The 17125-nt window shown below is 50.1% G+C and overlaps 1 protein-coding gene across 1 annotated transcript in view; it reads left to right on the forward strand.

The window, feature by feature from the left end:
• The window catches only part of LOC123995409 (sushi domain-containing protein 6-like), a 69222-nt gene extending 54488 nt beyond the window's left edge, over positions 1-14734 (forward strand). The window contains exons 4-7 of the mRNA XM_046298992.1: positions 6304-6498; positions 7520-7658; positions 13320-13756; positions 13892-14734. Of these exons, the coding sequence (XP_046154948.1) occupies positions 6304-6498; positions 7520-7658; positions 13320-13756; positions 13892-13917 (797 nt within the window). The 3' untranslated portion in view covers positions 13918-14734. The remainder of the gene's footprint in view (positions 1-6303; positions 6499-7519; positions 7659-13319; positions 13757-13891) is intronic.
• Positions 14735-17125: the final 2391 nt, after the last annotated feature.

Below are 17125 nucleotides of genomic sequence, written 5' to 3' on the forward strand. Positions count from 1 at the left end.
GTCAACATGACTGAGAGGACACATGACCTGGTAGTAGACCAGTGTCAACATGACTGAGAAGACACATGACCTGGTAGTAGACCAGTGTCAACATGACTGAGAGGACACATGACCTGGTAGTGGACCAGTGTCAACATGACTGAGAAGACACATGACCTGGTAGTAGACCAGTGTCAACATGACTGAGAGGACACATGACCTGGTAGTAGACCAGTGTCAACATGACTGAGAAGACACATGACCTGGTAGTAGACCAGTGTCAACATGACTGAGAAGACACATGACCTGGTAGTAGACCAGTGTCAACATGACTGAGAGGACACATGACCTGGTAGTAGACCAGTGTCAACATGACTGAGAGGACACATGACCTGGTAGTGGACCAGTGTCAACATGACTGAGAGGACACATGACCTGGTAGTAGACCAGTGTCAACATGACTGAGAGAACACATGACCTGGTAGTAGACCAGTGTCAACATGACTGAGAAGACACATGACCTGGTAGTTGACCAGTCTCAACATGACTGAGAGGACACATGACCTGGTAGTAGACCAGTGTCAACATGACTGAGAAGACACATGACCTGGTAGTAGACCAGTGTCAACATGACTGAGAAGACACATGACCTGGTAGTAGACCAGTGTCAACATGACTGAGAAGACACATGACCTGGTAGTAGACCAGTGTCAACATGACTGAGAAGACACATGACCTGGTAGTAGACCAGTGTCAACATGACTGAGAAGACACATGACCTGGTAGTAGACCAGTGTCAACATGACTGAGAAGACACATGACCTGGTAGTAGACCAGTGTCAACATGACTGAGAAGACACATGACCTGGTAGTAGACCAGTGTCAACATGACTGAGAAGACACACGACCTGGTAGTAGACCAGTGTCAACATGACTGAGAGGACACACGACCTGGTAGTAGACCAGTGTCAACATGACTGAGAAGACACACGACCTGGTAGTAGACCAGTGTCAACATGACTGAGAAGACACATGACCTGGTAGTGGACCAGTGTCAACATGACTGAGAGGACACATGACCTGGTAGTGGACCAGTGTCAACATGACTGAGAGGACACATGACCTGGTAGTGGACCAGTGTCAACATGACTGAGAAGACACATGACCTGGTAGTAGACCAGTGTCAACATGACTGAGAAGACACATGACCTGGTAGTAGACCAGTGTGCATGACTGAAGACACATGACCTGGTAGTAGACCAGTGTCAACATGACTGAGAAGACACATGACCTGGTAGTAGACCAGTGTCAACATGACTGAGAAGACACATGACCTGGTAGTTGACCAGTCTCAACATGACTGAGAGACACATGACCTGGTAGTAGACCAGTGTCAACATGACTGAGAAGACACATGACCTGGTAGTAGACCAGTGTCAACATGACTGAGAAGACACATGACCTTTAGTAGACCAGTGTCAACATGACTGAGAAGACACATGACCTGGTAGTAGGTGTCAACATGACTGAGGAGACACATGACCTGGTAGTGGACCAGTGTCAACATGACTGAGGAGACACATGACCTGGTAGTAGACCAGTGTCAACATGACTGAGGAGACACATGACCTGGTAGTAGACCAGTGTCAACATGACTGAGGAGACACATGACCTGGTAGTTGTCTACTGACTGAGAGGACACATGACCTGGTAGTAGACCAGTGTCAACATGACTGAGAAGACACATGACCTGGTAGTGGACCAGTGTCAACATGACTGAGAGGACACATGACCTGGTAGTGGACCAGTGTCAACATGACTGAGAAGACACACGACCTGGTAGTGGACCAGTGTCAACATGACTGAGAAGACACACGACCTGGTAGTAGACCAGTGTCAACATGACTGAGAGGACACACGACCTGATAGTAGACCAGTGTCAACATGACTGAGAGGACACATGACCTGGTAGTAGACCAGTGTCAACATGACTGAGAGGACACATGACCTGGTAGTGGACCAGTGTCAACATGACTGAGAAGACACATGACCTGGTAGTTGACCAGTCTCAACATGACTGAGAGGACACATGACCTGGTAGTAGACCAGTGTCAACATGACTGAGAAGACACATGACCTGGTAGTAGACCAGTGTCAACATGACTGAGAAGACACATGACCTGGTAGTAGACCAGTGTCAACATGACTGAGAGGACACATGACCTGGTAGTAGACCAGTGTCAACATGACTGAGAGGACACATGACCTGGTAGTAGACCAGTGTCAACATGACTGAGAAGACACATGACCTGGTATGAAAGACATATTCGGCTGCCAAAACTGCACATTTTGGATTTTCACCCAATAAATATTAGATTTTTTTCTTCATCTTTTATAGTTTCGTATTCTTTGTATTGAATTATAATTTTGGTAAATAAATATTCTCTTTGGGCTGAGTATTTGTCACAGTGTAATAGGAAATGCAGCTCTGTCCCGTGGAGCAGAGTGAGCACAGCCTGTCCTCTCTGGGCAGCCAGGTTGGTCTGTGACGACCGGTCTCTATAGCCAGACTGTGCTCACTGAGTCTGTACCTAGTCAATGTTTTCCTCAGTTTTCTATCAGTCACGGTGGTCAGATAGTCTGCCACCATGTACTGTGTTTAGAGCCAAATAGCATTGAAGTTTACTTTTTTTGTGGTGTTTTTCCAATAGGTGATATATTTTTATTTTTGTTTTGTGATGATTTGGGCCAGATTTTCTGAGTGCTGTCCTGAGGCTCTATGGGGTTGGTTTGGGTTTGTAAACTGAGCCTCAGAACCAGCTGGCTGAGGGGACTCTTCTCTTGTTTCATCTCTTGACATTGTAGAGCTGTGTGATGGAATGTTTTGGGGTCACTTGTTTTTAGATGGTTTAAATTTGATGGCTCTTTTTTCTACTGGCATGAGGAGGGGGTGTTGGCCCAATTCTGCTCTACATGCCTTATTTGGAGTTTTTCTTTGCACTTGCAATACAGTCTTGCAAAACTCTGCATGCAGTATTTCGATTGGATGTTTGTCCCATTTGGTTGATTCATTATTAGAGAGTGGACCCCATACTTCACTGCCATATAGAGCAATTGGTTCTAGAACTGATTGGAACATTTTGAACCAGATTCTAATTGGAATGTCGATGTTAATGTCCCTTTTAATGGCATAGAATGCTCTTCTTGCTTTGTCTCTCAGCTCATTCACAGCCATGTTAAAGCTACCTGTGTTGCTGATATTTAGTCCTAGATATGTGTAGTTGTTGGTGTGTTCTAATAGAACTATGTCCAAATAGAATTTATATTTGTCACCCTGATTTCCGGACCTTTTTTGGAGTGTCATTATATTTGTTTATTTTTTCTGTCAGAGCCCAGGTCTGACAGAACCTGTGGTTAACGGTCAGAGCCCAGGGCTGACAGAACCTGTGGTTAACGGTCAGAGCCCAGGGCTGACAGAACCTGTGGTTAACGGTCAGAGCCCAGGGCTGACAGAACCTGTGGTTAACGGTCAGAGCCCAGGGCTGACAGAACCTGTGGTTAACGGTCAGAGCCCAGGGCTGACAGAACCTGTGGTTAACGGTCAGAGCCCAGGGCTGACAGAACCTGTGGTTAACGGTCAGAGCCCAGGGCTGACAGAACCTGTGGTTAACGGTCAGAGCCCAGGGCTGACAGAACCTGTGGTTAACGGTCAGAGCCCAGGGCTGACAGAACCTGTGGTTAACGGTCAGAGCCCAGGGCTGACAGAACCTGTGGTTAACGGTCAGAGCCCAGGGCTGACAGAACCTGTGGTTAACGGTCAGAGCCCAGGGCTGACAGAACCTGTGGTTAACGGTCAGAGCCCAGATCTGACAGAACCTGTGAAGACGATCTAGGTGCTGCTGTAATTCCTCCTTAGTGGGAGACAGCACCAGGTCATCTGCGTACAGCATTGATCATTTTTGTGTGATTTTGTTGTCAGCACATTCAACTATGTAAAGAAAACAGTATTTAATACGAATGTTTCATTCATTCAGATCTAGGATGTGTTATTTTAGTGTTCCCTTTATTTTTTTTATTTTTTTTTTACATACCAAAAGAGTCCCCTCTCAGCCTACCATTGACTATGTACAGACCCAGTGTTCCACAGAGCTGTAGGTGTACCTACCAAAAGAGTCCCCTTTCAGCCTACCATTGACTATGTACAGACCCAGTGTTCCACAGAGCTGTACTCCATTTTTGTTGTTTCTGTGAGGGTATGTGGGGAGGTTGTTGCTCCCTTGTAGGTGTTTACGGGGACGTGCTCGCTCTCTCCTGCTGTCTCTCTCGCTCTCTCCTGCTGTCTCTCTCGCTCTCTCCTGCTGTCTCTCTCGCTCTCTCCTGCTGTCTCTCTCTCTCTCTCTCCTGCTGTCTCTCTCTCTCTCCTGCTGTCTCTCTCTCTCTCTCCTGCTGTCTCTCTCTCTCTCCTGCTGTCTCTCTCTCTCTCTCCTGCTGTCTCTCTCTCTCTCCTGCTGTCTCTCTCTCTCTCCTGCTGTCTCTCGCTCTCTCCTGCTGTCTCTCGCTCTCTCCTGCTGTCTCTCGCTCTCTCTCTCCTGCTGTCTCTCTCTCTCTCTCTCCTGCTGTCTCTCTCTCTCTCCTGCTGTCTCTCTCTCTCTCTCCTGCTGTCTCTCTCTCTCTCTCTCCTGCTGTCTCTCTCTCTCTCTCTCCTGCTGTCTCTCTCTCTCTCTCTCTCTCCTGCTGTCTCTCTCTCTCTCCTGCTGTCTCTCTCTCTCTCTCCTGCTGTCTCTCTCTCTCTCTCTCCTGCTGTCTCTACTGCTGTCTCTCTCTCTCTCCTGCTGTCTCTCTCTCTCCTGCTGTCTCTCTCTCCTGCTGTCTCTCTCTCTCTCTCCTGCTGTCTCTCTCTCTCTCTTCTGCTGTCTCTCTCTCTCTCTCTCTCTCTCCTGCTGTCTCTCTCTCTCTCTCCTGCTGTCTCTCTCTCTCCTGCTGTCTCTCTCTCTCTCCTGCTGTCTCTCTCTCTCTCTCCTGCTGTCTCTCTCTCTCTCCTGCTGTCTCTCTCTCTCTCCTGCTGTCTCTCTCTCTCTCTCCTGCTGTCTCTCTCTCTCTCTCCTGCTGTCTCTCTCTCTCTCTCCTGCTGTCTCTCTCTCTCTCTCCTGCTGTCTTTCTCTCTCTCTCCTGCTGTCTCTCCTGCTGTCTCTCTCGCTCTCTCCTGCTGTCTCTCTCGCTCTCTCCTGCTGTCTCTCTCGCTCTCTCCTGCTGTCTCTCTCGCTCTCTCCTGCTGTCTCTCTCGCTCTCTCCTGCTGTCTCTCTCGCTCTCTCCTGCTGTCTCTCGCTCTCTCCTGCTGTCTCTCGCTCTCTCCTGCTGTCTCTCTCTCTCTCCTGCTGTCTCTCGCTCTCTCCTGCTGTCTCTCGCTCTCTCCTGCTGTCTCTCGCTCTCTCCTGCTGTCTCTCGCTCTCTCCTGCTGTCTCTCGCTCTCTCCTGCTGTCTCTCGCTCTCTCCTGCTGTCTCTCGCTCTCTCCTGCTGTCTCTCGCTCTCTCCTGCTGTCTCTCGCTCTCTCCTGCTGTCTCTCGCTCTCTCCTGCTGTCTCTCGCTCTCTCCTGCTGTCTCTCGCTCTCTCCTGCTGTCTCTCGCTCTCTCCTGCTGTCTCTCGCTCTCTCCTGCTGTCTCTCGCTCTCTCCTGCTGTCTCTCGCTCTCTCCTGCTGTCTCTCGCTCTCTCCTGCTGTCTCTCTCGCTCTCTCCTGCTGTCTCTCTCGCTCTCTCTCTCGCTCTCTCTCTCCTGCTGTCGCTCTCTCTCTCCTGCTGTTTCTCTCTCTCTCTCTCCTGCTGTCTCTCTCTCCTGCTCTCTCTCTCTCTCTCTCTCCTGCTGTCTCTCTCGCTCTCTCTCTCTCTCCTCTGTCTCTCTCTCCTGCTGTCTCTCTCTCTCTCCTGCTGTCTCTCTCTCCTGCTGTCTCTCTCTCTCTCTCTCTCCTGCTGTCTCTCTCTCTCCTGCTGTCTCTCTCTCTCCTGCTGTCTCTCTCTCTCCTGCTGTCTCTCTCTCTCCTGCTGTCTCTCTCTCTCTCCTGCTGTCTCTCTCTCTCTCCTGCTGTCTCTCTCCTGCTGTCTCTCTCTCTCTCCTGCTGTCTCTCTCTCTCTCCTGCTGTCTCTCTCCTGCTGTCTCTCTCTCTCTCCTGCTGTCTCTCTCTCTCTCCTGCTCTCTCTCTCTCTCTCTCTCTCTCTCTCTCTCTCTCTCTCTCTCTCTCTCTCTCTCTCTCTCTCTCTCTCTCTCCTGCTGTCTGTCTCGCTCTCTCGCTCCCTGTCTCCATCTTTACCTCTCCTCTCTCCCCCCAGTGTGCCCCCCTCCCACGGAGCCAGAGAACGGAGGCTACAGGTGCCACCCGTCCCCCTGCCACCGCCTCACCCAGAAGACCGTGATAGAGTACTTCTGTGACGAGGGCTACGCTCTGAAGGGGGACTACAAGTTCCTGACCTGTCAGAATGGGGAGTGGGACGCACCCATGCAGATCACCTGCCGCCTCAGCCCAGGTAAGATCATCTCTCCTCTCACCCCTCACCTCATACCCCTCACCTCTCATACGCCTCACCTCATACCTCTCACCCCTCATACCCCTCACCTCTCATACGCCTCACCTCATACCCATCACCTCATGCGCCTCACCTCATACCTCACACCACTCACCCCTCATACCCCTCACCCCTCATACCCATCACCTCATACCTCACACCACTCACCCCTCATACCCCTCACCTCATACCTCACACCACTCACCCTCATACCCATCACCCCTCATACCCATCACCTCATACCTCACACCACTCACCCCTCATACCCATCACCCTTCATACACCACTCACCTACCCCTCACCCTTCATACACTCACTCACACCACTCACCCCTCACCCCTCATACCCATCACCTCATACCTCACACCACTCACCCCTCATACCCATCACCTCATACCTCACACCACTCACCCCTCATACCCATCACCTCATACCTCACACCACTCACCCCTCATACCCCTCATACCCCACACCCCTCATATACCCCTCACCCCCCTCACATCCTACTGTATGTAGTGTAGTAGACCAGCATCCATATTTAGTTGTCTGAGTCAGACTAAGAGCTCGTTGTCTCAGTAGAACGTTGAGGAACCCTTCCGTTGATTCTATCCAAATGCTCAGGAAATATCAAACTCACGTTTTATACATTTTGTAAAAAAGTATCGTCTAGTGCATGCTGTCTCCAGACTGTCTCCAGACTGTCTCCTGACTGTCTCCTGACTGTCTCCTGACTGTCTCCTGACTGTCTCCCTCCCTTAATTAAATTAAATTTCACAGTGCTCTATTGCATGACAGAAGTAGATAATTGTTCTGCCAAAGCAACAATCCTAAACCTCTCCATCTTTCTCTCTGTCTCTCTCTCTCTGTCTCTCTCTCTCTCTGTCTCTCTCTGTCTCTCTCTCTCTGTCTGTCTCTCTCTGTCTCTCTCTCTCTCTCTCTCTGTCTCTCTCTCTCTCTGTCTCTCTCTCTCTGTCTGTCTCAGATAAGGAGCTGCGGTCTCCAATGGCGATGCCAGCGCTGTCCATCGTAGCGTCCACAGCCTCCTCTGTGGCCCTCCTGCTGCTGCTGGTGGTGCTGTTTGTTCTGCTGCAGCCCAAACTCAAGTCCTTCCACCACAGCAGGTTACACACCCCCCCACACACACACACACACACACCGAGAGACACACACACACACACACCGAGACACACACACACACCGAGACACACACACACCGAGACACACACACACACCGAGACACACACACACACCGAGACACACACACACCGAGACACACACACACACCGAGACACACACACACACCGAGAGACACACACACACACACCGACACACACACACACCGACACACCGACACACACACACACACACCGAGACACACACACACACACCGACACACACACACACACACACACACACACACACACCGACACACACACGACACACACACCGACACACACACACACCGACACACACACACACACACACACACACCGACACACACACACACACCGAGACACACACACACACACACACACACACCGAGACACACACACACACACCGAGACGACACACACACACACCGAGACGCACACACACACCGAGACGCACACACACACCGAGACACACACACACACCGAGACACACACACACACCGAGACACACACACACACCGAGACACACACACACACACCGAGACGCACACACACACCGAGACACACACACACACACCCGAGACACACACACACACACCGAGACACACACCGAGACACACACACACACACACACCGAGACACACACACACACCGAGACACACACACACACACCGAGACACACACACACACCGAGACACACACACACACCGAGACACACACACACACACCGAGACACACACACACACACACACACCGAGACACACACACACACACACACACCGAGACACACACACACCGAGACACACACACACACACACCGAGACACACACACACACACACACACCGAGACACACACACACACACACCGAGACACACACACACACACACACACACACACACACCGACACACACACACACACACCGAGACACACACACACACACCGAGACACACACACACACACCGAGACACACACACACCGAGACACACACACACACACCGAGACACACACACACCGAGGCACACACACACACACACACACACACACCGAGACACACACACACACACCTTTTACCTCTGCATGTGTGTTTTGCTGCCCTTTTGGACCATTCAGATCCAGTTTGGTGAAGTTAAAAATGTACCTGGTTTTACAGGTTAACAGGCGCAGCAAATGAAACCACTGTGAAAGCTGCAGGAGAAACGGTTCAACAGTTAACCGCCATACTCAAATCAAATCAAACTTTATTAGTCACACGCGCCGAATACAACAAGTGTAGACTTTACTGTGAAATGCTTACTGACAAGCCCTTAACCAACAGTGTAGACCTCACAGTGAAATGTTTACTGACAAGCCCTTAACCAACAGTGTAGACCTCACAGTGAAATGTTTACTGACAAGCCCTTAACCAACAGTGTAGACCTCACAGTGAAATGTTTACTGACGAGCCCTTAACCAACAGTGTAGACCTCGCAGTGAAATGTTTACTGACGAGCCCTTAACCAACAGTGTAGACCTCACAGTGAAATGCTTACTGACAAGCCCTTAACCAACAGTGTAGACCTCACAGTGAAATGTTTACTGACGAGCCCTTAACCAACAGTGTAGACCTCACAGTGAAATGCTTACTGACAAGCCCTTAACCAACAGTGTAGACCTCACAGTGAAATGCTTACTGACAAGCCCTTAACCAACAGTGTAGACCTCACAGTGAAATGTTTACTGACGAGCCCTTAACCAACAGTGTAGACCTCACAGTGAAATGTTTACTGACGAGCCCTTAACCAACAGTGTAGACCTCACAGTGAAATGTTTACTGACGAGCCCTTAACCAACAGTGTAGACCTCACAGTGAAATGTTTACTGACGAGCCCTTAACCAACAGTGTAGACCTCACAGTGAAATGTTTACTGACGAGCCCTTAACCAACAGTGTAGACCTCACAGTGAAATGTTTACTGACGAGCCCTTAACCAACAGTGTAGACCTCACAGTGAAATGCTTACTGACAAGCCCTTAACCAACAGTGTAGACCTCACAGTGAAATGTTTACTGACAAGCCCTTAACCAACAGTGTAGACCTCACAGTGAAATGTTTACTGACAAGCCCTTAACCAACAGTGTAGACCTCACAGTGAAATGCTTACTGACAAGCCCTTAACCAACAGTGTAGACCTCACAGTGAAATGTTTACTGACAAGCCCTTAACCAACAGTGTAGACCTCACAGTGAAATGTTTACTGACAAGCCCTTAGCCAACAGTGTAGACCTCACAGTGAAATGTTTACTGACAAGCCCTTAACCAACAGTGTAGACCTCACAGTGAAATGCTTACTGACGAGCCCTTAACCAACAGTGTAGACCTCACAGTGAAATGTTTACTGACGAGCCCTTAACCAACAGTGTAGACCCCTCACAGTGAAATGTTTACTGACGAGCCCTTAACCAACAGTGTAGACCTCACAGTGAAATGTTTACTGACGAGCCCTTAACCAACAGTGTAGACCTCACAGTGAAATGTTTACTGACGAGCCCTTAACCAACAGTGTAGACCTCACAGTGAAATGTTTACTGACAAGCCCTTAACCAACAGTGTAGACCTCACAGTGAAATGCTTACTGACGAGCCCTTAACCAACAGTGTAGACCTCACAGTGAAATGTTTACTGACGAGCCCTTAACCAACAGTGTAGAACAGTGAAATGTAGAGCCCTTAACCAACAGTGTAGACCTCACAGTGAAATGTTTACTGACGAGCCCTTAACCAACAGTGTAGACCTCACAGTGAAATGTTTACTGACGAGCCCTTAACCAACAGTGTAGACCTCACAGTGAAATGTTTACTGACGAGCCCTTAACCAACAGTGTAGACCTCACAGTGAAATGTTTACTGACAAGCCCTTAACCAACAGTGTAGACCTCACAGTGAAATGTTTACTGACAAGACCTTAACCAACAGTGTAGACCTCACAGTGAAATGTTTACTGAAAAGACCTTAACCAACAGTGCAGTTCAAGAAAGCGTTAAGAACATTTTTACCAAATAAACGAAAGTAAAAAAATGTAATGATAAAAAGTAACACAATAAAATAGCAATAACAAGGCTAAATACAGGGGGTACCGGTACCAAGTCAGTGTGGAGGCTAAATACAGGGGGTACCGGTACCAAGTCAGTGTGGAGGCTAAATACAGGGGGTACCAGTACCTAGTCAGTGTGGAGGCTAAATACAGGGGGTACCAGTACCTAGTCAGTGTGGAGGCTATATACAGGGGGTACCAGTACCAAGTCAGTGTGGAGGCTATATACAGGGGGTACCAGTACCTAGTCAGTGTGGAGGCTATATACAGGGGGTACCAGTACCTAGTCAGTGTGGAGGCTAAATACAGGGGGTACCAGTACCTAGTCAGTGTGGAGGCTAAATACAGTGGGTACCAGTACCAAGTCAGTGTGGAGGCTATATACAGGGGGTACCAGTACCTAGTCAGTGTGGAGGCTATATACAGGGGGTACCGGTACCTAGTCAGTGTGGAGGCTAAATACAGGGGTACCAGTACCAAGTCAGTGTGGAGGCTAAAGGGGGTACCAGTACCTAGTCAGTGTGGAGGTACAGGGGTACCGGTACCTAGTCAGTGTGGAGGCTAAATACAGGGGGTACCGGTACCTAGTCAGTGTGGAGGCTAAATACAGGGGGGGTACCAAGTCAGTGTGGAGGCTAAATACAGGGGGTACCGGTACCAAGTCAGTGTGGAGGTGACAGGGGGTACCAGTACCTAGTCAGTGTGGAGGCTAAACAGCAAGTCAGTGTGGAGGCTAAATACAGGGGGTAAAAACAAGCCAGTGTGGGGGGTACCGGTACCAAGTCAGTGTGGAGGCTAAATACAGGGGGTACGGTACCAAGTCAGTGTGGAGGCTTACAGGGGGTTCGGTACCAAGTCAGTGTCCGTCGAGTCAGTGTGGGGGGGGTGGGGGGTACCGAGTCAGTGTTCATCAGTCGAGTCAGTGTGGCTGTGGGGGGGGGTGAAGGGAATGCATGATTAAACATCAGTCTCATGGGGGGTCAATGTAAATAGTCCGGTGGTTATTTGATTAGTTCTTCATCCGTCTCATGGCTGGGGGGGGGGGTAGAAGCTGTTCATCAGTCTCATGGCTGGGGGGGGGTAGAAGCTGTTCATCAGTCTCATGGCTGGGGGAGGGGGTAGAAGCTGTTCATCAGTCTCATGGCTGGGGGGGGGTAGAAGCTGTTCATCAGTCTCATGGCTGGGGGGTAGAAGCTGTTCATCAGTCTCATGGCTGGGGGGTAGAAGCTGTTCATCAGTCTCATGGCTGGGGGGTAGAAGCTGTTCATCAGTCTCATGGCTGGGGGGGTAGAAGCTGTTCATCAGTCTCATGGCTGGGGGGTAGAAGCTGTTCATCAGTCTCATGGCTGGGGGGGTAGAAGCTGTTCATCAGTCTCATGGCTGGGGGGTAGAAGCTGTTCATCAGTCTCATGGCTGGGGGGTAGAAGCTGTTCATCAGTCTCATGGCTGGGGGGGTAGAAGCTGTTCATCAGTCTCATGGCTGGGGGAGGGGGTAGAAGCTGTTCATCAGTCTCATGGCTGGGGGGGGGGTAGAAGCTGTTCATCAGTCTCATGGCTGGGGGAGGGGGTAGAAGCTGTTCATCAATCTCATGGCTGGGGGGGGTAGAAGCTGTTCATCAGTCTCATGGCTGGGGGGTAGAAGCTGTTCATCAGTCTCATGGCTGGGGGGTAGAAGCTGTTCATCAGTCTCATGGCTGGGGGGGGGTAGAAGCTGTTCATCAGTCTCGTGGCTGGGGGGGGTAGAAGCTGTTCATCAGTCTCATGGCTGGGGGTAGAAGCTGTTCATCAGTCTCATGGCTGGGGGGGTAGAAGCTGTTCATCAGTCTCATGGCTGGGGGGGTAGAAGCTGTTCATCAGTCTCATGGCTGGGGGGGGTAGAAGCTGTTCAGGAGCCTCTTGGTTCTAGACTTGGTGCTCCAGTACCACTTGTCGTACGGTAGCAGAGAGAACAGTCTATGACCTGGGTGACTGGAGTCTCTGACAGTTTTATTGGCTTTCTTCTGACACCGCCTGGTATAGAGGTCCTGGGTGGCAGGAAGCTTGGCCACCGTGATGTACTGGGCCGTTCGCACTACCCTCTGTAGCGCCTTACGGTCGGATGTCGAGAAATTGTCTCTGGTCCTGTGATTTTTAACAGTCAGCACTCATTAGATCTAATGTTAGTAGGCAGCTCTGTTGATTGTGTTGTCAGGTCTGGGGGCTGTGAAGCCTGGGGGACCTGTCTGGGGGGCTGTGGGGCCTGTCTGGGGGCCGTGTGGGGCCTGTCTGGGGGCCGTGTGGGGCCTGTCTGGGGGCCGTGTGGTGCCTGGGGGCCTGTCTGGGGGCCGTGTGGTGCCTGGGGGGCCATGTGGTGCCTGGGGGGCCTGTCTGGGGGGCCGTGAGGCCTGGCGCCATCTATGATGAGTTCCACAACCACCTCTAGTCTTGGACAGGAACATCACACAGCACCACACCACCAGAAATACTGGGCGGCATGCAATAACCTAAAGTTCTCTCTCCTCCCTCTCTCGTACACACATTCTTTCTCTTACATTTTATTCCCTTCCCCCTCTCTCTCCAGGCGTGAGCAGGGTGTACCAGGCCAGCCAGCCTCCATGGTGGTGGAGGGGCTCCAGGTGGCCCTCCCCTCCTATGAGGAGGCGGTTTACGGTAGCGGAGGTGCCTCCCTCCCACCGCCTCCAGAGTCCCGGGTCCAGATCGTCCTGTCTGAGGGGCCCCAGGGGGCCGAGAGGCCCAGCAGTAGGTCTCAGTCCCACCATCACAGAGATACAGAGCTGTGCCTCCCCTCCACGTCCTCCTCTTCTTCATCCTCCCGTCGCGCAGAGACAGTACTAGTCCACCAGGCCCCCTCCTCTTCGTCGTCGTGGGTTATGGAGCACGGAGGAGGTGCGTGTGGTGGTGTGCCGCCCCTGGTCACTCTGGCCAGACGTAGAGACTCCGAGAGCAGCGACCAGCACAGCCTGCTTTCTGTCACCTCCGTAGACGACTTCTCTGATGGTAGGTAGTGCCGTGTTTGTGTATAAATGCATGTCCTCAACTGTCGAAGGCTTAGCGTTGGCCGTTAAACATCCCATCTTCACTTCTACCTGCGTTTTGTACTGTAGCCTGATGCTATGATCTCTATCTCTCTAGATATCCCCCTGTTAAAGGAAGCCTGATGCCCCTGCAGCAGGACCACTCCCCCTTACAGCTGACCAGGAAACACTGAGGCTTCTGCTGGGGCCTTCTACCTGAACTATACCACCCTACAGCTGACCAGGAAACACTGAGGCTTCTGCTGGGGCCTTCTACCTGAACTATACCACCCTACAGCTGACCAGGAAACACTGAGGCTTCTACTGGGGCCTTCTACCTGAATTATTACCACCCTACCCTGCAGCTGACCAGGAAACACTGAGGCGTCTGATGGGGCCTTCTACCTGAATTATTACCACCCTACCCTACAGCTGACCAGGAAACACTGAGGCTTCTGCTGGGGCCTTCTACCTGAATTATACCACTCTACCCTACAGCTCTGAACCACAGAACTACAAAATGTCCCAGCGTACCAAAAACAGGAATCATGTCAAAGAAGAAACTCTCAACTCAAAACTCTCAACTCAAAACTCACTCACAAGGCTCAGAGACCAGAGCAGAGTCCAACTTCACCCCCAACTATTACCAACCGTGAAATTAGACAAAACTATTTCCACCACCAGTATCCTCTCCCCACGTCCCGGCTACCCCTTCTGCAATGATCTCTAAACTACCACCCATGTACAGAAAACACAAGACTGCTCCCTCTCTCTCTTAATGGGAACTAACGAGCCCTTAATGCCTACTGCCCCCCTCAGCTTCAGAATGGACCTCAACACAGGCAGACAGACAGGCAGACAGGCAGGCAGGCAGACAGGCAGACAGACAGACAGACAGACAGACAGACAGACAGACAGACAGACAGACAGACAGACAGACAGACAGACAGACAGACAGACAGACAGACAGCAGGCAGGCAGACAGACAGACAGACAGACAGACAGACAGACAGACAGACAGACAGACAGACAGACAGACAGACAGACAGACAGACAGGCAGGCAGGCAGGCAGGCAGACAGGCATCAAGTGGTTTCAGCTGAATATAGATACATATGTATAAAAGCATACAATCTCAGAGTCCAGGTTTGGTACTGTCTGTCTGTGTTACTATGGACACAGCAGAGTCCAGGTTTGGTACTGTCTGTCTGTGTTACTATGGACACAGCAGAGTCCAGGTTTGGTACTGTCTGTCTGTCTCACTATGGACACAGCAGAGTCCAGGTTTGGTACTGTCTGTCTGTGTTACTATGGACACAGCAGAGTCCAGGTTTGGTACTGTCTGTCTGTGTTACTATGGACACAGCAGAGTCCAGGTTTGGTACTGTCTGTCTGTCTCACTATGTACACAGCAGAGTCCAGGTTTGGTACTGTCTGTCTGTCTCACTATGTACACAGCAGAGTCCAGGTTTGGTACTGTCTGTCTGTCTCACTATGTACACAGCAGAGTCCAGGTTTGGTACTGTCTGTCTGTCTCACTATGTACACAGCAGAGTCCAGGTTTGGTACTGTCTGTCTGTGTAACTATGGACACAGCAGAGTCCAGGTTTGGTACTGTCTGTCTGTCTCACTATGTACACAGAAGAGTCATTTATGTATAGCTCTGTTACACAGAACACTCGTCTCTCTAGGCTTCATCTCCAACTGCAAGGTTAGTGGAAAACATACTGATGTTTTTACCACGGCTGCTGATGGTGGTGATGACTGTGGATACAGACTTGAACTTGTGCCTCTCTAGTGGGGATAAAGAGTATCTCTCTTCAGTGAGGACTGTCTTGGTTTGGGCCTGGGCTTTGTTCGCTGGCATATGCTGCATGTTATGTCTCTGTCTGTCTTGCTCTCTCTCTCTCTCGCTCTCTCTGTCGCTCTCTCTGTCTCTGTCTCTCTCTCTCTCTCTTACTCTCTCTCTCTCTCGCTCTCTCTGTCTCTCTCTGTCTCGTTCTCTCTCTCTGTCTCTCTCTCTGTCTCTCTCGCTTTCTGAAACGTCCTGCGGCCCACACGGTAACCCTGTCTGTCCACTCTGAATGAAGCTAAGCATGAAGTCCCTCTCCAACTCTGCTGCCACTCTGGCATCTCCAAGTAGGGCATTGTCTTGGGTCAGACAGCGACACTTTTGTCTATTGTTTGGTAGGAGTGAGGCCACCTGTCAGAAGACAATGCACCATGGGATGGATTGAGCACGTCACCAGAGCCAGTGGCAGGGTTATAAACGGACAGGCTTGCCCAGACAGATCTGTGTCGTGAGAAAAAGAAGATTAACGGCACGCTTGCCTTTTTCTGTTCGTCACAACAACCGATACCTGTTATGTGTTCTGCTCCCTTGTTGATGTGGCTATCTGGGGTGTCTTAGTGGCTACAGTATCTTCTAGACACCTGTGTGTGTGTGTGTGTGTGTGTGTGTGTGTGTGTGTGTGTGTGTGTGTGTGTGTGTGTGTGTGTGTGTGTGTGTGTGTGTGTGTGTGTGTGTGTGTGTGTGTGTGTGTGTGTGTGTGTGTGTGTGTGTGTGTGTGTGTGTGTGTGTGTGTATTTGGCCGTGTGTGTGTGTGTGTGTATTTGGCCGTGGAACTGAACAACACATCATGACTGTTTCATGAAAGAAGAGTGTTACGCTGTAATGTTAAATTAACTAAGGCCTTGTTCTGTTCAAAGCAGGGGAGGTTTTTTTTTTTCATGATGAAAACCATGTTGATTTGTGTGTTTGGTGACTGCACATTGGGTAATATATATTTGTTTTTCCAATCTATTTATTATGTGTGTGTGGTGTGTGTGTGTGTGTGTGTGGCCAGGTTGGGTTTACAAGGATGGAGTATCGTCCCATTTTCTGCAGAGTTGTTTCAAAACTGTTAGTCACCTTGTGCGGATCTGAATCATTTAAAAAGCTGAAAATCCTCAAAAACCAGCGCGTTGTAAACAACCATTTTTCTTTTGTTTTAATTAAATGTTTGTTTTAAATGTTCAGTTCAAATATGAATGAGCACAGCTTTAATGTATCTCTGGTGTGTGAGGAAAGCATGTCATGCGTTTGGGAGATGAGGTCACCCCCCGAGTCCGTTTGTTCCAGACAGGGTCTGAGTTGAGTCGTTGTTTGAACTACTTTTTCCACATTTTGTTTTTAAAAAATTAAATTTTAAATTTGTGACTGTCTGTCCACCTGTCATTTGTCAATTACATCGTAAACTCAGGCAGAGAATGTTGCCTCTCATTACTTAAGATTTTGTTTGTAATTTGCATCGCAAGTTTCCTCCATATTTACCTGCTTTACGAAGTTGAATGGTCTTCAGTGTTTCCCCAGT

Source organism: Oncorhynchus gorbuscha, linkage group LG14 (assembly GCF_021184085.1).
Source record: "Oncorhynchus gorbuscha isolate QuinsamMale2020 ecotype Even-year linkage group LG14, OgorEven_v1.0, whole genome shotgun sequence".
Lineage (NCBI taxonomy): Eukaryota > Metazoa > Chordata > Actinopteri > Salmoniformes > Salmonidae > Oncorhynchus > Oncorhynchus gorbuscha.